We start from the raw sequence: 22,918 nt of genomic DNA, 5'->3' as shown, positions 1-22,918 counted from the left end.
TTGGACTGCATCAAAATGAAACGATTTCATCCATCAGGGGATACCCTCAACATAGCGAGAAAGCAACCCACGGGCTGGGATAAAGACATTTGTAAACACTACTTCTAATAAGGATTCAACATGCAGTGCATATGAACTTCCACAACTCAGTAACTATGACAATGGTAACAACAGCAGAAGTTTAAAATGGGAAAAGACCTTAAATAGACACTCCTTTAATGTTCAGAATAGCCCAAAAACACATGGAAAGACTTTTTTTTAACACTATTAATCATTAAAGAAATGCCAATCAAAATCACGATGAGATGCTACTTCATACTTACTCATAAGAAGAGCTACTATATAAAAACAAAACAAACAATCCCCAGGAAGTAACAAGTTTGAGAGAGGATGGGGGGAAATCTGAGCCCTTGTTTACCACTGGTGGGAATAATAGTGCACTACAGGGCATCACTGTGTGGCAGCTCCTCCAAAACTTTTTTTTGAATTAGATATAAAATGATTCAGCAATTCTAACTCCTGGCTATATACTCCAAAAAAATCAAAGGCAGGGCACAGGAGACCATGCACAAAGCAACATTATTCACAATGGCTATAAAAATGGAAGCCGTCCAAGTGTCCATTAACAGATGAATAGACAAAGTACAGGACTCAGCAGAATATTAAGCCTTAAGAGGAAATTCTGTCAAAGCAAGACATGGATGAAACTTGAAGATGCTGTGCCAAGGGCAACAGCCCGTCACAAAAAAGACATCTAGCACATGACCCCCCCTCATATGAAATATCTAGTGCGGAACCAGAAACAGGAAATAGAATGGCTGCTGTCAGGGCCAGGGGTAAGGGAAAGTGGTGAGTTATTGTTTGATGTATGGTTTCAGTTTTGCAAGATGAACAGACTTCTGGAGATCGACTGTACAACTATGTAGTCAACTCTCAACCCACAGGTTCCGTTTCTGCAGGCCTAGCCAGCATAGGGAGACAGTATTTGGATGTAAATGTGGTTTCTGCTGGGAATATTCACACTTGGTTTCCCACCACTGTTTGCCATGCACTTCACTACAACAACTACTTACAAATCATTTCCACCGTGTGCGTTGTTGAAATAACTCTACTGATGATTTGGGGCAATTGGGAGGATGTGGATAGGTCATATGCAAATGCTAAATTACTTTACAAGGGGCCCCAGCATCCAGGGAGGTTGGTATCCTTGGGTAGTGCTAGAATCCATCTCCTATGGATATGGAGTAATGATTGTATTTACTACTCAGCTTTGCATGTAAAAATGGTTTAAGACTGCAAACTCTATGCTAGAGGTAATTTACCACAGCTTAAAAAAAAAATCACATAAAAAGATATGAAAGCAAAGCATCTTTCCTTTGGTGGGAAGGGAAGCTGGGTCTGGTGGGGCAGACCTGTAATCCCAGCAAGTTGGGAGCATGGGGAGTGGTAAACAGAAGACTCACAAGTTCAAGGCCAGCCTGCAACTTAGAGAAACCCCATCTTAAGCTTGAAGAAAGGCCTGTGAGTGTACTTCAGCAGTAGAGTGCTTGTCCAGCAGGTACCAGGCCCCGGGTTCACTTGCCAGAAACCTTCCCACAGCCCAGAGAGATATGGCATGTCACACAGCTACTTTGTGCCTGCGTTAGTTTATATTAACTGTATTCTGCAATGTGTCCTTGATCCTTCAATAATTTCACTCCAGTTTTAGGTCCATCTATGTTTTTGTACATATTTTTTAGTTCACTGCTTTTGGCTTACACTAGGCAGTTCCATTTTAGATTCAGTGACATTTCACTTACCTGTTTCTCGAGAGATGAATATCTGGGATTGGTCAAACTTCCTGCTACTATAAACAATACTGCAATGGTTTTTTCTTGTATATGTCCCTTGATTGACCCCTGGTGTATTTCTCAAGAATGAAGATTATGTGGCTATGGTGTATTCTAATAGCTAATTTTATGAGATAACATCATATTATTTATGAAAAAAAAATCACTTCAGCCTCAACTTTTGCCAATAGGACATATTAGCTTTTTTCCTCTCTTTGCCAAAATTTGGGTAATACCTGATGTATATATCTGGTATATGGCAAGTCTGTTTCTTGATTTCATTTCTCTTTATTGTTATTGCCATGCTTTTCCATCTTTGTATGTGTGCGTGTGCACACATGTACCTGTGGTGTGAGTGTGCTGTGGTGGGCACGTTGAGGCCTGAGAACAATCTCAGGTCTCGGTCCTGGCCTTCTATTTTGAATGAGACAGAGTCTCTTGTTCATAGCACACAGCAGGCTAACCACCCCACAAGCTTCTCTGGATTTTCCAGTTTCTGCCTCCCATCTCACCCTAGTAACGCTGGGATTACACACGCAAGCTATAGCCTCTGGTTTTCCGTGGGTTCTGAGGGTCTGAGCTCCAGAAAGACCTCACACCTGTGCAGCAGATGCTTTGCCCGCTGAGCCAACTCCCCACTCTCTTCCTTTGAGTATCAATAAGATTAAATAACTTTACCCGCCCCCCCCCCCCGGACATTTTGGTTTTTCCACGGTCTACCCACGTCTCTTGCCCACTTAGCTACTGGTTTCCTCATTTTGTCCCCGGTGCATTTCGACCTTCTGAGACACCCTCTGTATCAGTCTTTCTCCATCTTCTGTCACCGTTCCGTCTCTCACTCAGTGGTCCCCTGCTTGTGGTAGCCTCCATTCGGTAGAAAGCGCCCAACTGTGTTAAAGCTTATGCGTTAGAGTGAATAGTTTTCAGTCCCTCCTCTCTCACAGTGTCATAGACCCACTCCATCTTCATGTATGATGATACAAAGCAAACTCTCAGTATAGTTTTATTTTCATTTTCCCCCCTTATGATAAACTAGTTTGCTAAAATCATCCAAGAAGCGATCCATACTTCCCCCACTAGTAAATGGTCCAGGCTCCAGTCACACCCGCTCCTCATTGCGTAAGGATCAAATAAACGTTAACATAAAAGGAGTCTGAGACCCTGAGCCACGAGGGCCTGGCACACACGAAGGCACTCGGGGTCTTTCTTTATGCTTTCGGAAGAAATGTGGACAAGCTTTAAGAATAGTGTGAGCAGAGGATCAAGGGTATCCAGCCAGAGTCGACAGAAAATTTCCCTATTGTAAAATCTGGAGGTGACGTGAATAGATAAAGGACATTTTTAACAAGTAGCAAGTGATGCTGTGGGATGGTCTGTATGTCAAATGTGTTGCTGATTGGTCAGTGAATAAATCACTGATTGGTCAGTGGCCAGGCAGGAAGTATAGGCGGGACTAACAGAGAGGAGAATTGAGAGAACAGGAAGCTGGGTGAGAGAGACACTGCCAGCCGCCATCAGGACAAGGAAGATGTAAAGTACCGGTAAGCCACAAGTCACGTGGCAAGGTATAGATTAATAGAAATGGATTAATTTAAGCTGTAAGAACAGTTAGCAAGAAGCCTGCCACGGCCATACAATTTGTAACCAATATAAATCTCTGTGTTTACTTGGTTGGGTCTGAGTGGCTGTGGGACTGGCAGGTGAGAGAGATTTGTCCTGACTGTGGGCCAGGCAGGAAAACTCTAGCTACAAAGTGAGGCTAAGGGAATCGCTCAGCCAGTAAAGAGCTTCTGTGCAAACATGAAGCCCTGGGTTCGAACCCTAAGCCCACACCAAAAGTTGGAACTAGAGGCAATTAATAACCCCAGAACTGGGGAGGTGGAGACAGGTAGGGGCAAGGGGCTTAGTGGTCAGCCGGCCTGGACCAATTGGCAAGCCTCAGATCCTAGTGAGAGAGCCTGTCTCAAAAAAAAAAAAAAAAAAAAAGGCGTATGACTCTTGAGGAAAAACCCTCCCAAGGGTGACCTTTGGCTTCCATATATGCATGCACACATGTGCACATCTCCTTAAGTATACACACAAAAGAAAGAGAAGGAAATAAGAAAGAAAGAGAGAGGGTGGGAGGGAGGGAACTGTGAATGAAGTTGTCAAGTGTGTTCATGCTCTCCTCATCACTGTGAGCAGATACCTGGAAGGCAGCTAAAGGGCAGACAGGCTTATTTTGACTCATGGTTGAGATAGAGGCCCTCACAGAGGGCGAGGCATGGCAGCAGGCAGCTCTGGGGTAGCAGGAATGTGAGGCAGTTGGCTCCCTCCATGGTCAGCCAGGAGCAGAGAGGAAACAGGAAACAGAATGGGTCTATAAATCTCAAGGTCTCAAGCCCCTAGTGACCCACTTCTTTCAGCTAGACACGTCCCTCCTCATAAACGTTATACCTACAGAAGTATTCAAATACACGGGGGCATTCTAGACTCCAGTTATAACCCCAAAGAAATGTGACACATAGACACATATCTGCCCTGTTCTTCTATCAACTCTGATAGATGTTCTCTGTCCCCAGAAAGCATCTTTATATAAAAGATGATCTATCTGTCTTTTACTAGCATGTGTTAGGAAAATCAGTTTGTTCTGTTTGTCTAATTCAAATTCGTAATATTTCATTTCCGTATTCAGACTAACCATCCTCAGGATTCTGACACATTTCCCATATCCAATCCCTCACCTTCTAGTCATGGACATAGAAAGCCCACAGGACAAACCAAACAGGAAAGGATTGAACACACACTGCTTAAAAGCTTTAAAGACTGAAAAAATAAATGTGAGGTCTATAAAAAGAAGTACCCCCTTAAGGAATAGGTAGTCACTTAGTGATAAGTCATAGATCACTCACTGAGAGGAAACAAGACATTTTGACATTCCAGTCAGGAATCAAATGCTAACACTCAACTTAGGAACTCTAGGCTAGACAGAATAGAGGCTCCCATCCCCAAAATAAAGGGACTATTGAATTCCTAAGTTAACACAGAGAATGATTATTGAGTCTTTTTGCATCTTAGATGGTAAATTTTAGGTTTGAATGCTGATTATACAAATGGCTAGCATATGTGTCAGAACTTCCATCTCTGCACACCCTGCAGACACTACTAATCAAATGCAGAAAACTTTCTCACAGTCTGGGTTCTCATGTAAAGCTCGAGGGAAATATTCTAACTGATCTAAACTGGCATAGTAGAGTCTGCCCTCCTGGTTCAAGGACATTGGGCTACAAAGCTTACTTGTGGTTCTACCAACACATTTTAGTAAGAATTATTTTTAAATGATGACTGATTTTAAAAATTCCAGTCCTGGGGGCTGGAGAGATGTCTCAGAGGTTAAGAGCACCTGCTTCTCTTCTAGAGGTCCTGAGTTCAATTCCCAGCAGCCACTCACAACCACCTGTAATGAGATCTGGTGTCCTCTTCTGGCCAGCATGCATACATGCAGGTGGAACACTATACATAAAAAAATAAAAAATCTTAAAAAAAAAATTCCAGTCTCTCTTTTGCTTTCTTACCTGTCTTCAAGTTTATGTTACTTCCTGTTATGTCCACTGATCTCAACAAGTTGTATTTATGTAGTCTATTTTATTCCCATTAATCTTGACTGCCAACATGGAGCTCCCAAAGAGCAGCAGCCATCCTGATGGGTTTCCCACAATTCAGGAGCATACTGTGACACCCTGATGGTTTCAGACTTCTAAAGAGGTTGGACAACATTTAGGTAAATGGTTATGAAATGGCTGAAAGCCAAACCACTGAGAAGACAGAGTCATTTGATGGTGACAGAAACAATAATTAGCTGAAGAACAGTATCTGAGTCAAATAAGAAGGCTATTGAACTGGGAGATGGCTCACTGCATAACGTTCATTGACCGAAAATGAAGACCTGGGTTGGGATGCCCAGGATCCACCTAAAACACCGGACATGGTGGTGTAGGCCTGGACTCCAGAGATGGGGGAAGAATGGTGTATGTGAGGCGGAGAGGCTTGTTGGCCAGTCTAGGAGAAATGGTGAGCTTTAGGTTCAGTGAAAGAGCTTGTCTACATGCACCCTCACAGAGCTACATACCTGCACACATAAATGCACATGCTGTCATTTTACACACACACACACACACACACACACACACACACACACACACACACACACACAGAGGAGTAAATAAATAAAACAAAAGGGAAAGTTATTTTTTTTTTTAAAAAAAAAAAAACAGTCTTCAATGTGGAGGCTTTCCCTTGTCACCTAGCAAAGAACAATTGTGTGTAACAGTCTGCCTGTCAGGAAAGCATGGAGAATAAGTCATCTAGGGCACTGGGCATAAGGTAGGTGAAGCAGGAAATTTTACAAAGCTGCATGGGCAGAGTATGAACATGCTTATCACCTAACGTTTCCTGGGGTCTGCCCAAAGCCATGAGAAACAAATGCTGAACGATTTCAACGCAGAGATTGAAGGTGCTGAAAATCCGAAATATACTTGCTGCCGGCGCGGAGGACAGCAAGGACTCTCTCTAGTTCATCTCTCAATCGTGAAAGAAGGAATTAAAGCTAATCAAATCAACCATCCCCACATAACAAAACATGCCCTGAGACACCAACGGAGAAAACTGCCTACCAGTTCGTTACTCCCATACCCCCCAAAGCAGTCAGGCCATCACAGCAACCAAGTCCCTTTGGTTACTAGATGCAGACGGAGGGGTCTCCGTCACACAGAGACCTCAGTCTGTGTTTCCTAACCTCCCTCAGAAAGGAAGAAAAACTCATGCTCAGAGAAGTGACATCTTGTAATTCTTGTACTCTTGTAATTCACTGCTGGGGAAGAAGATTCCAGATGATTACCACCCAAAAGGAACATTCTTGTGGCGAGAGGGGACTGGTTCCACACACCTGCTCAGCTTAAAAAAAAAAAAAAAAAAAGCAAAGCTAAATAGCAGAGGCCACCTTGCAAGACTGAAATGGACAATCACTGGAGAGTGATTAATCCATGAAAGAATGCATTGTGCTCCACCGTGTTTGCCCACCTTGAAGCACGAACAATTATTAACCTCGGCTTATTTAACTCAAGGTGGCAGCGTTCTCTTGAGCGGGGACAGCCACGGAATCACAGTGGGTGTCGGTTGAAAAGTCAGATGGAGAGTTGCTCCATCCATAGTGTGCTATGACCTTCTTAAGTATTCGAAATTCTGGGCTGGCAAGATGGCTCAGCAGGAAAGGGCGTCGGCGTAGGCTAGGTGACCTGAGTTTGGTCCCCAGATCCCTCACAACGGTGGAACTGGTTCCACAAAGTTGTTCTCTGACCTTTAGACACGTAGCCTGGTACATCTGCCCCCACACATCACACAGGGCAATAATTTTTTAATGTTTAGTTATTTAATTTTATGTGTACCTGTGCAGGCCTGAGTGTATTATGTACAGCAAGTGTGTGGAGGTCAGGGGAGGGTGTCAGATCCTCTGTAACTGGAATGGGTGCTGGGAACTGAAACTAGGTCTTTTCCGAGAGTAGTAAACACTCTTAACAACGGAGCTATCTCTCCGGCCCATAATAATGTTTTTAAAAATGGCTTCTGCACTGAATATCTACTATATATCTGGCTCTGTGCTAAAGGGTGGGGTGAAAATGCTAAGCAGGAACACATGCGACATGGCTCATGCACTTGGGGGACTTCACAGTCTCTTGAGGAGCTGGAACCATGGGCCAAGTTTAGCGTAATGAGAGACACGCTGTGTCACCCTCCCCACGTGAGGCGTGAAGAGAGCACAGGGCCACCAAGAGACCTCGGCTCAGGACACTTCATAGCCCAAGCGATCAGCTTCTTTTGTCAACGTCTCTTGGGCACCTCTTTTGTGTCAAGTCAGAAGTGAGGTGCTTTTCTGGAGAGCGACGTCAGCAGGGCATGAAGGAGAGAGCTGTCACTCATGAGCCCTGCACACTGAGCTTAGTTCCCATTTCTGGTGCTGAACAGAGCCCAGGCTGCGGTGAAACAGATCTAGGAGGAACAGCCTCATCCAAGGAAGTCAAAGCAGGGGTGAGCCTTTGGTGGTCAGACTGAACACCTCCTCACTTACTTCGCACTGATGAAATCCTCAGAGCCCAAGAGAAAAAAGCCACCATTGCTGGATTCTTAGCGTCTTGCATGCAGCCCAATAAAAAGTAGGTCATTAGTAGATGTCCAATGATTTAGAGATTATCTAACTCCTAGGTGTAATCAAGGACATGAGCTCAGAATTGCATAGAAATTCTTTGAAGAGTATATATATATAGGATATATATATATATCCATCAAGTCAGAAATTGTTTAAAAAATATAGAACAAAAGACAAGAATTAATTTTAATACTTCCTGCTTATATGGCATATGAGATGCCCTGTTTTCAGATTCTGTCTACAAGCTCATGGGAAGGGGCCAACTGCTGGCTTGCCTAAGGCATAGCAGAGTAGAAACATCGTTGTTGACACATGTCCCTTGTTCCATTTGCTAAACTGTGTGTGGAGGGTATGGAGTTTCTCCCAAGGAATATGCCCAGTATGCATTCTCCCCAACCCAATTCCACCCCTTATTTAAGCATGGTCAGGAAGGCTACACATATACACAGTGCTTCCTAATACACACTGATTTTTCAAATTGACACCCAGATGAGCCTATGACATCTCAAGACTTCCTATGCATTAGTGTCACCCCCTATAATTCACTACAATACAAAGTGGGCTGAAATAAAGAGCTTTCATCAGATCAGATATGGAGTCTGAAGACACAGCCACCTTACTCATGCTCTTCCTGTCCTTGGGGTCATGCTGTGTGACCAAGTTTCAGGAGAGACCACACAATGAAGATGTAACGGTTCCTCCCGCCAGCAAAGAGGCTGCCTTTGTGGACAGAGAAGAACTACCGGTGATGATGTCCCTCCAACACAGGAGGGAGCTGAACAAGGTACAGCATCGCTTCCCAGCATCCCCCAAAGGGAAAGAACAATGGACCATGGAGTGGGTCAAATAGAAACTTGGTAACATCAAAACAAAAATATCTCCTACTTTCGCGGGAAACTTTTCTCTGGATTAGCCTTACCTGGACCCAGACTGTAGAGAAACATAAACCCACCTGTCCTCTTATTCCAGCATTGGGTCCACCTCTGAGCCCAGGCCTACCCTTCTAGCCTTCTAATTTGGGTCTCTTTGTGAACTGCTTGCCTGCTGGCCCTAACCAGATACGTCGTTTTCTACTGACCGTGTCACTCAAAAGTCATAAGTCATGTCAAAGTAGATTTGCGTCTGCCCAGAAATGAAAGGCAGAAAGAAATTGGATTCTAATTGTTTTCTCAGGTGCTGCTGCTCTCATTGAACTGCCTCAAGTCTAGAAGGTAAAGTGTGCACACATGCACGCACAGCCCACACTTCTTGCCTGCAGGTTTTCTTTTTTCTTTCTCTTTTTTTGTTTCCTAGCCAACAACCAACCGTACTTGTCAATCCTTATCTTATAATCCTGCCCTGAACTGGGACAAGGTGACCCAGAAACCTGGTAAGGTCCCTCACCCTAAGCCGTGTGAGTTTGTGGATGTAGGCAGTTGCCTTGGCAGCAGTCAGTAAGAAAGGGTCCAGACTCAGCCAAGAAAGGCACCTTGAATAGGTTTGGAGAGTCCGTCTTGCAAAACATTACAGCAGGAGGTAATATCTCAAACAGATAGATAAGCTACTCACTCAGTATAGGGCCGTAGAAAGCCAAGCCACTCCCCTCAAGACAGGGGTCAGGAAGCAGGTGAATCTGTTTCTGTTTCTCCACACTATGTAAGTAGAACACAACGCAGGCCTGCATGAAGCAACCTCTGTCTAGGTGCTAAGCATACATAACACACATAACGAAGCTGATCATTAGAAACAAAGCCTGGCTCTATGCATGGAAATCAGATTAACCTTCCATGTTGCCTGAAGATGCTCCACAATTTCCATCTTGGAAAACTGATACCATCTTCCATAATTACCGATGTGCCCCATGGTTGGTATTGACTCAGCTGGGGCTGCGTGGCCCCTAGCCTGCTCATTGGCCTACAACTTGACTTCTGAGATCAGAATACTTTGGGGTCAGTCCTTTGTAGTCTTTCTTAAAAGAATTCAAGGCATCCTAAGTTCCAGATTTCAAAGACAGTTTATAGTCCCAAGTCTGCCCTCTATCTACTCACAGGAGAGATGTAAACATCCAAAAGACAGTGCCTGCCAGCAACACAGGTAAAAAGAGAATGCATCCCCAAACAAACGCGTTTGACTTACTCTAAATTGAATGCCATGGTTTAAAGGGGTGTTTGTTTGCTTGTTTGTTCTTGAAATGGAACCCAGAACCTCTGAGGTTCCTACCTTATCTGAGCTACATATAACCCAAAGGTTTTTGTCATAGCTTATTGGACCTAGGATTTCTGAATCACCCTAGATGCTAATTAAAACCCTTTCTGAGTCATGTTGCTATGGTTACCAAGACTTCTCCAAGTCCTATGACTCTTAAGTGAGAAGTTTCAGTTACTTTTCTAAGACTTGGGTGGTGTTCCCAGGACTGTAACAGGCTGATTCCTACAAGACAGGCTTGCCACCGTCACACTTGACACCCTGGGGCACCTTTTACCTGAACAATAACTAACCTCCTCGGTGAACTCTGTTCATTTCAGTAACGGGGTGAGAGCCCACGCTGCTTCAGCTGGTAAAGGCTCCCTGCAAAGGCTGACACCGACTGAAACCAATATGGTAGAAGGAGAGAGCTGACTCCTGCGAACTGACCTCTGACCACAGCACGTGTGTGTGTGTGTGTGTGTGTGTGTGTGTGTGTGTGTGTGTGTGTGTGTGCAAGGGCACATATATGTAAGTATAAAATATAGTTTAGAAAAATGGGTGTCAGGCAAGAATAAGCATCCCATTTAAGAGACTCCAGGAGGCAGTATGTGGCTTGCTCAACTGATATATGTGAGACAGAATAGGTTGGCTTTGTGATGCTGAATCTGGTGCTCCACCAGCACCCAGGACTGAGTCACACAGGCAATGTTCTGCTCTCATACCCTGCTCTGTTGCTATATGCCTGGATGTGCACGGTTAGGTGAGTTGTGGCTAGGCCGTCAGGGACAGATCTCTTCAGCTCTCAATCCATTTCGTGATCTGTGGACTGTGGCTGGAAATTCATCTCTCAGGGGTCTATTCTAAGAATGAAGTGAGTTATGATGTCTAACGCCTGAAAAAAAAAATCCATGCTTCCCCCATAGTAAGTGTCTCATAATGCGAACTCAGCTACTGAATCATTCATTCTTTCAGGGAGTTAAAAACTGTAGCTGAGGGACCAGGCAGAGTCTACCATCACCCATGACCCTGGAAGGTGTCAATACCGCGTGGTGGGGAGCCAATGGAATACCAGAACACAGCAGTGGTCATGAAAGCAAGCCCGTGTTAGATCACATCACAGCCTAAAACGCCTTGAAGTTCAAAGCCAAATGTCACGGCGGCTTCTCTCTGTGGTCAATTCCCTTGTTTCTGACAGCAACCTAGAGGCCAGGCCGCCGCTGCTCCAAAGGAACACCAGCAGCAACAGGGCTGGAGAGACCATTTGGGGAGCCTGGCTTTCTGTAACAGCAGGCTATTCCTTTCTCGATCAAAACCAGTTTTGCCTTCACTAAAAGGGGAGAGAAAAAAAATTCCCCAGAATTTAAATGCCATTCACAGTTCAATAGCTTAGAAAAGACATTTATTTTCCTGGAGCTTTTGAAAGTCGCGTTAAACCAGCAGCCGAGTAGCCAGGCAAGGAGAACGCTGGGAGCTTCAGCATGCTGACCCCAAACTGTACTCTTCCCCCCCCCCCTTTGAAAAACCCACATCAGAGGCGCTTAACCATGTGTAAAGCTTCCTTTACAAAAACAAAAAAAAGCCAAACACTGTCCCCTAAGGCCTAATAGAGCAGTAATCGTTTATTGTACACATTCTTGGCTTTACCTACCTAATTTCTGAAGGGTGGACCCCCTTTAGCCCTCTTTTCTATGTTGCCACAGATGAAGTTTTGGAGCTTTTTAAGAAAACACTGCAGAAGACACTTAGAGATTGGAGGAGGAGGTAGATTTAAAAAAAAGGGGGGGGCAAAGGATCAACAACTTGGTAGTGTTGTTTGGTTTGGTGATGGTGGGGATCCGACCCCAGGCCTCACTCGGACTAAGCATGGGCTCTATCCCGGAGCTTGTCCACGCCCCAAGTGCTTTTTTGTTTTTTTTTCCCCAGTGCTTGAGATCAAACAGGCGCAGCCTAACATCTGCTACAAGTGCCCTGCCACTCAGCTCTATCCCCAACCCCCCGGTGCTTCTTTGCTTTGTAAGATTCATTACACACAGCCAGTCCACACACCCGCTTCTAGGCTTGTTTGCAGAGCACACACACACACACACACACACACACACACACACACACACACACACACACACACACACACCAAGCAAGAGTTCCTGCTTTCTCAAGGCTGAGCTGGGGCTCGGGGAAAATTTACATAATGCACAATGGCCTTTGGGCAGACACTGGTGCCCTGGCAGGCAGCACTCCAGGATGGGCCCTAGGCTTTCCTGAGAGGCAAGCAGAAGCAAAGGTTTCTGGGAAAGGCCCTACAGACTGGTGTTTTTTTCTTATGCCAGTTTCCACACAGGCAGCGGCACTCACCTTGACTTCGGAGGTGGGGGAGGGGGTGAGAACGCCTCCATCCTGCCTCTGTCCTTGGGGAACTCAAAGGCAAAGGAAGCCGATTTGCTCATCCCAGTGCTAGCCTTGCCGCTCTGCCCGGAGGAGGAGGAGCCGTCAGTAGGATGGAGCCGGTGCCAGGTAGAGGAGTTTGAATGGTCTGTGGTACCATTTTCCACTTCTCTCCCCCAACTTTGACTCAACAACTCCTGCCCGACCTCCTTCTCTTCCTCTATGCGACACTGGCGGCTCCAAGCGCCAGTCTGGTATCTTGGACGTCTCTGGTCCAGGGCTGAAGAGGAGGTGGCTGGTGGGGGACACTTGGCAGGGTCCCCAGTGGCGACGCCATTGGTCGGGCAGGAAGAAGTCCGATTAGCAGGAACTCTAGACAAAAGCTGGGGTCCAACGCTGCTGCCACCAGTGTTCCCATCACTGTGGTCAGCCAGAGGGGAGGCTGCCGGTGATGCTGGGGACCCTCCTGGGCTGCTTTTAGACAGCTTAGGAGGAATGGCGGGCTTCTCCTTGGGCATGTTTTCAGTCGCATTATGGGGATGGCTCTCCCGTGAGCTTAGCCCCTTCACAGCCGAGGGTTCCTCTTCGCCAGCCTGTATGTCCTGGTTCACAGGCCCGCGTGGCCACTGCACCCCCACCGCGGAGTCAGGACTGCTCAGATAGATAGTCCTGTGGTCCTCTTCTGGATGGGCAGCAATGACGGTAATGGTGGTTGCCACCTGAGGTGCCATATTTGTGCCTTCCCTGTCCTGGCTCCAGCCAGAGGATGTCTTCTGAGCCCAGGTATCACCTGTCCACACTGGGCCCTGGCTGTGGCCAGCGGCTACCGGCTCTGCCTTGGTCTCGGGCCTCGAGGGCACCGGCCCAGCCTTCTTCCTCTTGGTACTTTCCGCGTAGATGGGTTCAGGCGGCCCAGCCTCCCTAGGAAGGGCTGGGGGCTGGAGCTCCCCAGCTTGGCCCCCACATTTGCCAGAGGTGATGACATGGCAGCCGGAGTCCTGCTGCTTCCCCAGGGCAGGTTCCTTCACCAGAGAGCAGTAGTCGTTGTCAAGGTGGGGCGCGAAGGGGCTGCTGGCCCCGCTGCGGCTGCTGCCACAGGACAGGCCGTCGGAAGAGCTGGCCGCCTCTGAGTTGAGGGATGGCTTCTTGGGGCCCAGACAAGATGGGTTTGCTGTGGATCCCTGGACACAACACTCTCTGGGGAAGTTCAGAACCCGCTTTTCCTCGTCCGTTGGTCTTGTACCTGTCCCTTTCTCCCAGCACATGGGTGAGCAGTCCCCGCCCCGTCTGCCAGAGCCCTCGGTGCTGTGCACAGCATCCTTGGATTCTGGACAACAGTCCAGAATGGAGCAGTACTCTCCACCTTCGCTGTCTCCGGAGGGTGAGCATCTTTGGTCACTGTCATCCTCTGAGGGCAGGGACTCCCGCAGGGGCTGTGGAGAAGGGCAGGGCCTGGGGCCCTTGGGACAGCTGGACGTCATCCCCGCAAAGGCAGCTAGCTTCTGGCGGAAGCTCTCCTGAGCCGAGGGAAGCTCTTCCCTCCCAGGCTTCTCTTCCTGGAAGCTCACTGGTTGAAAGGCAGTGTTCCTCTCCACTCGGGCCTCTAGGTTGTGAAGTCCAACCATGGTGTAGGCTGGGGGACAGCAAGAGCTGCCATCTGCGCAGGCAAGGGAGCCCGGAGGCTTCTGCATTCCTCGGAAGCTGCCTAGGTAAACGATCGGCCCATCTTCCTGCTTCTGGAGCGGGAGCTTGCCGGCGGCTCTTCTCCAGTTGACCTACACAGCCCCAGGGTTAAAAAAAACACATGTTACCCTTTATCAGAGAAGGAAAAATGAAAAGCAAATAATAACCTTGTCACCTGTCCCAGGCAGCATGCAGGTCCATCCTAGGAGCGTGAGCAAGCAATGCCCGTGCCCACCTTTGACCTCTCCAGTGGAATGATCGTGATTAGGGTACCCAGTGAGTCATCTGTCTTTACATCCTAAGCTAAGCATCCCACCCAGGGATTGCAATGCTCTTTCTTGGCTTATGTCTGTCAGGTAAGACAGATCAAAACCAGAAATTGAAAAAGAATGAAAAGTCAATGGCTAGGTGGAAGAATTCCTCTGGATTGGAAATAGTTTGAAATTTTGTTTGGTATTCTCTTCTGCTGACTGGTCACTGGATAACCCAGCTATGGCACATTCCTGAAGAAACAAGCCATGATGTTTTGTTTTGTTTTTCCTTTTTTTTTCTTTAAAAAATTATTTTATTATTCTGTGTATATGGGTGTTTTGGCTGCATGTATGTCTGAGCACCACATGTGAGTGCCCGGTGCCCAAGAAGGACAGAAGAGGGCATCAGATTTCCTAGAACTGGAGTCATAGACTATTTTGAGTGCACATGTGGGTGCTGGAAATTAAGCCTGGGTCCTCTGGAGAGCAGCCATCTCCCCAGGCCCCTTGTATGATTTTGTTTGGTTTTCTGAGACAGGGTTTGTCTGTGTAACAGCTCTGACTATCCTGGAGCTTGCTCTGTAGACCAGGCTGGCCTCAAACTCACAGAGATCCATCCGCCTGCCTCTGCTTCCTAACTGCTGGGATTAAAGGCATGCACCACCACTGCCCAGCTCCTGAATGATTTTTAAAAGCACCTCATGGAGGAAGTAGGTGCAGACCAGGAGGCAAACGGACAGTTGCTGAGCTGAGTTCAGGCTTCCTGGCTTTTTGATAAGCGTTCCTTGGAACTATGTCACACAGCTGCCCTTTCTGCCAGTTTACAGCCGTGAGCTCAGCTCCCACCTGCTTAAGTGGCTGGACTAATTGGGCAACAAGACAAAGATGTGACCTGATCATTCCCATCAACGAAGTCACTGTCCCCTTTCCTTCTCTTCTTACCCACTCCCATTTGTACAGATAGCCTCAACGCAGGCCTGGCATGGGGCTCCTTACCCAGGGGATTCTGAATGCAGAATCACTGGCTTGTATAGGTGAAAGCTGAAGGTGTTGAGACTGGCTGGGTGAATGGGTGTAGCCAGCCCAGGGAAAACGGAACAGCTCTAAAAGGGACATGGAGCTTGCTGCCTCCACAGGAAGTGCCTCTCTTCACATAAACTACTCTAGATTTAAAACTGACCTTTGTTTTCACACACACACACTCACACACTCACACACTCACACACCCTTCCTGATCCATGTACCGTCCTGGTTGAGGAAATCCAGGACACTGGAAGAGGTCATTGTGGAACAAGAGTTCCTAGAATGTCTTAGGCATATGGTCTTAGGGACTCGTCCACAGACAGCAGCCTCCAGCAGCTCTGGCCCACATACCCTCTCCATAATTATACCTTTCTATGGGTTTCGTTCAGGAAATGAAGAAAAGTCTAACCTCTGGCAATATAAATAAATATCTAGTGGCCCTAGATAAAGCTAGCTAAACCTGTACTTCAAAACTAGAAGTATGGGGGCCGGGGAGATGGTTCAATGGGTTAAGTGTTCACTATGCAAGCATGCATCTCTGAGTTCAGATCCCCAGAACTCTCCTAAGAGGCTGGGTGTGGTGTTACAAACCTGTAACCCCAGTCCCGGGGGAGTGGGCAGAGACAGGTAGATGCTGGAGGCTCACTGGCCAGTCAATCTAGCTGAGAAATGTTGAACTCCTCAAAAATAAAATAGAAGGAGCAGGAGTGACGGCTAAGAGTACTTCCTGCTCTTCCAGAGGACCTACGTTTGGAACTTCTCAGCACCCACATGGCAGCCACCAGCCATCTCCAGTTCCAGTTCCAGGAGATCTGAAAGCTTTTTCTGGCCTTTGCAGGCACCAGGCATGCATACGGTGCACACGTATGCAAGCAAGATATTCAGACACACAAAATGCATGCACATAGTGCACACGTATGCAAGCAAGATATCCAGACACACAAAATAAAAATAAAGAAATCGTTAAAAAATAAACAAACAAATGAATAAGAAGGTGGAGAAAAACTGAGGAAGAAACCCTAGTGGACCTCTGGCAGGTGCACAGGTACACGCGTACACACACCCCACACACGTGACCACACATGCACATACAATTTAAAAAAGAAAAAGTACAAGCCTGAACAATGGCTGGACAGTAAGTAATTATGAGGAATTGTTCTGCTGGTATTTTAGATATGACTGTGCATTGCGGTTGTGTCTTTTCAGGCTTTTCTCTTTTAAATATGTGTGCTTATGGCGTCCTCTACAATGTGCAGGGAAGGGAAGTGGGTGGAGAGAGGGATGAAATGGCCTTGGTCATGAAACTCACTGCGGAGGGGGGGGGCGGGCGCGTGGCAATCACTGTACAATGGTTGCTGCTTCTGTAAATACCTAAAGTCAGAGCCAATAATTTCATGCTCTTGTTTTCCTTTTTTTTTTGCTTTCTCTTTTATAAGTCTCCAAATCAGGAGAAAATGCTGCCATCCTGCACTAAAGGATACCAGCCTACAGGAAGAAATAGAAAGGTAGAAGATGGGAACCGCCAAACAGCAGCTGTCGGGGGAGCGGCAACCTCGGGGCAAGCTAGTAGGCAACTATCCTGCAGGATTCTTGCTCCACCAGCCCTCCCTGGCTGCCAGCCAGCTACCATGTGTTAGAGTCGGAACAGCTCCTGTAAAAATACCAGCTGGGTTAGTCAGCCTCACCTTGGGGACTTCAGCACTCAGGCTGGCCTCGGTCCACAAGTCGGAGGCCTCAGAACTCATCATGGTGGGCTTTACAGCAATAGTGGGTTTTGTGTAGGCCAAGCCATTCACACCTTCATCTTCCAGGCGGCAGTTCTCGGGCCTGGCAGGCAGGCGACTTACGGTGGGTAGGCTGCTTGCTCTAGCCTTGGGATGGCCGGCCGTCAGCTGGTGGTCGCTCCGTAAGCAGAAGCAGTTCTTGCAAGACCCGGGTTTCCAGATGTGCTCCACAAAGTCGCTGCACGCAGACATTTTTGGGCTCTCGGGGTTCAGTCGAAGGGTCTGGAGCACTGTGAGCCGATAGGATGCGAGTTCATCTTGGGCCCAGCGCTCTGATGGGGTCTTGTAGGAGGCAGAGGTGGGTTCCAGATCAGCTCCCTGGAAGGCAGATCATTGCCTCATTAGGAATCTACCCCACCAGAAGATGTGTGATTAGCAATATGAGACTGGAAACAAGGAAGAAGAAGGTAAAGGGGCAAAGATGGCCAATGTTTTCTGGGGTCGGTGCTCAGCTCACAAGCTCTTTGATATTCAGGCAGCTTTATTAGAAAGTGTACAAACTAGCATCGACCCTTTTCTCAAACAGACAACACAGAAAACATTCTGGGCTCAATAGGTAAAATGCAAGCATGAGGACCTGGGTTCAGATCCCTAGCACCCACTGAAAAGCTGGGCATGATGATACAGTACACATCTGTAATCCCAAAACTGGGTGGTGGAAACAAGAAGATCCCAGGGTCTTGATGGCCAAGCAATCTAGCCAATCAGTGAGCTCCAGGCTTAGTGAGTAATCCTGTCTCAAAATAAAAAGTGTACAACCATGGATGAAGGCACCAAATATCAATGCCTGGCCTCCACACATGCATGTATGGGGGCACGCACACACACAAACACACAAACTCACACAGACACACACATACACATAAACACACATACATAAACACACATACACATAAACACACACACATAAACACACATACACATAAACACATACACACATACACACACACACACACACACACACACACACACACACACGCACACATCATTTCAGTCCCCCAAACACTGAGTATTTTAGAGTTTGATATGAGAGCCCTGTACCTGCTCCCTACATTCTTCCAGAAATCGAGGTGTCCAAAGCCTGGGGCACTGCCCAAGAACAAAAACCACAAGGTAGTATCCCATATAAAATCGAGGGTTTATAGGGAATAACATGCAGGTTTTGAACAAAAACTGAACGGGAACAGAAGCAGGCAGGGATTCTGAAATGGAACTTGTTATCCATACTTCTGATAAGTTGTTGAAAAGGGGGAGAGGTGTGGCGCTGGCCTGTCCCATAGGGATACCTTGTCAGGATGTTGGGCATCATGGGAAGTCTGCCCCCCCCCCCCCCGCCCCTTGCTTACTCTACACCATTCAATTCTGTGCTGAGGTAAACAAAGCAGGGTGCTACATGCCAAGTTGGAAACAGAAGACAGAAATGCCTGACTCCACGGTCCTGGCCTAAGAGAGACTAGGCAGAATACGAGAGAAGAGGTTGTCCAACAGTTTGGTCCTATCATATCCCTGGGGAGAGGTGGTCACCTTGTCAAAACAGCTCAATGGTTCTGAAACTCAATATAAAAGCCCAATTTGCTCCCATAGTCCTCAGTAAGTGAATTCACGCCTTAGGAAGAGTGCACAGAGCTATGCCATTACGTAGGTAATGCAAACAGCATCGTATGAGGTCTCTGTGAATCCCATTCGACAGGTGCAGATTTTTACAGCAAACATTGGAATCTGGCCATGGACACCAAGTTTGCTGGTCTAGGAAGATAAACCAAATGACTGACTGGACCGCGCCACCTCACCTTCACCTTGTTCAGGGTACTAAGTATTAGCTTGCCGTTATCCATCTGCCTGCCGCTCATTGCTACTTTTTCTTTACCAAGGATGAATTGGCATCCTTTAGGAGAGTGCTCTAGAGGGAAAATCTTGTGGCTAATTCTGAGATAAACAGATTCCCCTTGAACAGGGAAAGCACGGCCCTTGAGGGTTATTCTCCACCTCCTCTGGTGAGAATTTGCCTGAGGTTAATTCTCTCTAACCAGGCATCAGGACTAGCCAGATAGAATCACCCCAGAGCTCCAAAGATCATTCCAGACTCCTTGTGGGAAGCACTCCTTTTCTGGTCTCCCACACTCACAGACGAGGAGCTTGAGTGAGTGTAGAAGGCAGATGTACCCCTACTCCAGCCAGTTAATGAGGAACCGGCTTCATCATTAAACTAAATGAACACTCCAAAATCTGAATGTTTCTGCAGTCACTGTCGGGTCTTTCTTTAACGATGCTGGCTAGGTTCTTCTCCCCCAAGGCACCCAAAGAGCGGGTTCTTTATGTCCAATCTTCCAGAAAAGGTCACAGGCTTTCAACAAGTCGAGGAATCATGACCACATTATGTCTCTCTCCTACAGACACCAGCCCCAGAGAGCTATTGGCTTGCTGCTAAATTTTGTAAGGGATGCAGGGGCAGGGGTGGGAGAGGGTGGGAGGGAGGAAATGTTTTGGTCTTCAGAGAAGTTGAGTTTGATATTCTAGGGACTCTGATGCGTGAAGTCTAACTAGACCCACCAGGTCACAGGAAAGCCATGTTCAGGCCCACGTCTACTGTAGACAAGGCTCCAGTGCCCCTTGGGGAGAGAGCATGGACAGCAGCTCCTTGGGGCTCCTCAGCTCCCTGGCTCTAGGTCAGGCTAGGGGAGCTGAGGAGGTTGTCATCCAACCACTTCCTCAGAGGCTGCCACATGTTCACACAGAAGCAGTTTGGGTGGCCACATCTCATTTCCTGTTCAGTAGGCAATCCAGAACACCCAGACACCCCACCTTCTAAGGTCTCCTCTCCTTTTCTTGGTAGCCATTAGCCTCTGATAGCCCAGGGAGTTCAGTAGGCTCCTGATTACTGTGCTATCTTGCCAGAAGTTACCTTGAGACCCTTCACTAATTTATGAGCACTCTCTTCTCCGTCTTCCTTAATTCTGACACTTTTCTACAGGCTGACCACAACGTGGACCATACAACTGCCCAGAAACACAAAGGAACTTAAGGAAAAAAATCACTGAATAAAAAAATCACTGAACAAAGGAAATCCTGGGCTCCCCACCATTATTAACTCACTATGTCCTCTTAAAACTGGTTTCTTAGTCTCTGCAAACAGGAATTCCCACCTTGTCGAGGGAGCTAGAACAGCCTCTTCGAGTTCCACTTCTGTGCCTGGAACTATCTTCTGTTTGCTTTCAGTAAAAAAGATGATCAAATATGCCAGCGACACTCACAAAGCAGGAGCAGAGAGCCCTGGGTAGTACCAGCTCTCCAAAGCCTGGGAATGGTACCTTTCTGGCTCACATTCCTACCTCAGAGGGTAGGTGGGCCCCCAGAATTATGCAAATTCTCCCATTTCTCAGTGGGAGGCTGCAGTGTAAGATTAGAAAAAAGATCTCAGCATTCTTTGAGATCCAAGTCATGATAGAACAGCCTTGCCTCTGCAGACTTCTGTACTGGGTTTGCGGCTTAGAGTTTACAAGGCTGAGCTGTCAGATACACCCCCACCCCGCCTCAAAAAGAATCTGAAGAATCAGGGTGGCCAGATCCATTAAATGAAGTATTTTGGCTCTAAATACCCCTCATATTGGCATCCAAATTTGCTTATGCCTTACCCCAATAGAATTCCAGAAAATTCTCCTCTTAAAAATTCTATTGTATTTTTACAAAGAAATTAACATCAATTAATTAAAAAATTAAATTAATGCAACATCCAAAAAAGTATGTATGGAAAGTATCTAGATTGCATTATATTCCATTGGCCAGAGTGGTCTAGGCAGAAAGCAGGAGGTGACCACCCGAACACCCCCCCACCCCGCGCAGACATAGAGGGTAAATTAGGATATTTACATAACTTTTTATTTTTTGCTTTCTCCATTGCTGAGCAATCTAACTCAGCAGGAGAAATATGGACTTGCAGCTTCTGCAGTCTGAACCAAAAAAGAGAGCAAAGTTCTGAAGGACCCCAGGAAAGCCAACTTGCTTTCCCTGGGGCTTCCTGTCAAATGTCCTCAGAAGGAGCTATAAAGGATAGTTGAGAGCAGCAGATCAGTTAAACCTTCGAAACCTGACTCTGGACTGAAAGCATTGCAAAACTCCTCACCCTTAGACCCTTGGGCTCTGCAATCGGCTTTTCAAAGCCATGCTAGAGCTTTACCTGGGAGAACAGACACAGACAGGGAGCGAGCGTTGTGATGTGAGCTGGGAATGCTCAGCTTCCTCCATTCCCATTCCCAGGACTCACAAGTGGAGATTCTATTTTCCAAGTGTAAGCGTGCATGCGTGTGCTTGTGGGTTCATGTGGGTGTGTGCGCCCGGCTGGAGAGGGGGCAGCACAAGCAAAGCTTGCGAGCCAGCTCCAGGTATGGAATGCTCACCAAGGTTCGGCAAAAGGGCATCACCTTCCTTTGGAGATCCGCTGCTGCCTAGAGGTGGTTTCTCTGAACCCCCAAATCGTCACCTCGGAGCAGCCCGGACGGCCTCTGCCCCTCTGACAATACTCACGGCGGAAAGCAGTCCCCAAGAAACAAAACAGCGTGGCTAGACCAGCAAGACCAGTGAAACCATCACAACAGTCGATCCCCCTTCCCGGAACTCCAAGGAAAAGTTTCCCGGTTTCAAAGCGAGCTTTTCTCGAATGAATTGAAAACACCCCTCCGACTCCCCAGCCTTCCCGGCTCGGCGCCTGCACCGAAGGCACAACCCGGCGCACGCGGTCCGGACTCTCCATGCGCTCGGATCCGTCGCCTGTCACCCCGGGGGACGCCAGCAGGGGCTGGCCCGCTCGGGCCACCGCAGCGACCCCGCGAAAGCCCCTGGGCCTCCACGTTCGCCAGACAAAAAGCAGCGGGATCTGAAGAGAGCGTGGTGGGCTCACCTCGGGGCTGCACTCCCGCAGCCTCGCCGTCGGTGGCCCAGCCGTCCGCTGCCCCTCCGGGCGCCTCCGAGCATTGTCTGCAGCGTGTCTGCGCGCAGAGCTTGCCCGGCCGCGGGCGGCTGTCTTCTGCCTGGGCCCGGCGGCCGGGTGGCAGCTGCGATCGCGGCTCCGCCCCCTCCGCCTCGGGTGACGCCGCCCGCCCAGCTCCCGCCGCACCCCCGCAGTCCTCGGCGGGGCCGGGCGTCCCCACCCGGCCTGCGCGTCCCGCCACTCCGCTCGTCCCCAGACCAGCCAGGAGGGCGACCGCCCCTGCCCAGGTCCCTCGGAACTCCGCACCGCGCCCCGCCCTCTCGCTCGCCAACCCTAGGCTCCGCCCCCAAGCCCGAGCCTTGGCGCCCCTCGACCTGGAGCCGAGCCCCCCAGAGCGTCCCCAGCTCAATCCCTGCTCAGCACAGTTCGGCTTGGGTGAGCTCCGATGCTCCCAGCCTTCCTTAACCACAGTGCACACATAGATGTGTCGGGGTAGGTGGTTTCTGCATCCCTCCATCCAGCCGACCCTGGGAGACCCTGGCGGGGAGCGAGAAAAAGGACGGAACGCGGAAGAGAGGGGTCGAGAGTTCCATAATGAGATCAAGGGTGGTGGGTTGTGAAAGGGGCGTGGGCATCGTCACTGCCACTTACTGTTATCCTAAAAGAACCTTAAGCTGACTGGAGCAGGGCTAGCA

At 48.0% G+C, this 22,918-nt stretch overlaps 1 protein-coding gene across 4 annotated transcripts in view; it reads right to left on the bottom strand.

The window, feature by feature from the left end:
• Positions 1-22,503, bottom strand: part of Prag1 (PEAK1 related, kinase-activating pseudokinase 1) — a 60,776-nt gene extending 38,273 nt beyond the window's left edge. The window contains exons 1-3 of one of the 4 annotated variants that reach the window (XM_052752037.1): positions 22,194-22,503; positions 17,201-17,617; positions 12,529-14,333 (exon numbers count right to left, since the gene is read on the bottom strand). In XM_052752037.1, the coding sequence (XP_052607997.1) occupies positions 12,529-14,333; positions 17,201-17,491 (2,096 nt within the window). In that variant the 5' untranslated portion in view covers positions 17,492-17,617; positions 22,194-22,503. Of the gene's footprint in view, positions 1-12,528; positions 14,334-17,200; positions 17,618-20,442; positions 20,581-21,473; positions 21,589-21,693; positions 22,157-22,193 lie in introns of those variants that run through there. The other 3 variants (XM_052752034.1, XM_052752036.1, XM_052752035.1) reach the window with 3 other exon arrangements.
• Positions 22,504-22,918: the final 415 nt, after the last annotated feature.

The sequence above is a fragment of the Peromyscus californicus genome, unplaced genomic scaffold, assembly GCF_007827085.1.
Source record: "Peromyscus californicus insignis strain IS unplaced genomic scaffold, ASM782708v3 Scaffold_23__1_contigs__length_62951481, whole genome shotgun sequence".
Lineage (NCBI taxonomy): Eukaryota > Metazoa > Chordata > Mammalia > Rodentia > Cricetidae > Peromyscus > Peromyscus californicus.
The sequence above is the reverse complement of the archived record's forward strand: the minus strand, read 5'-3'. Positions and strand labels throughout refer to the sequence as shown.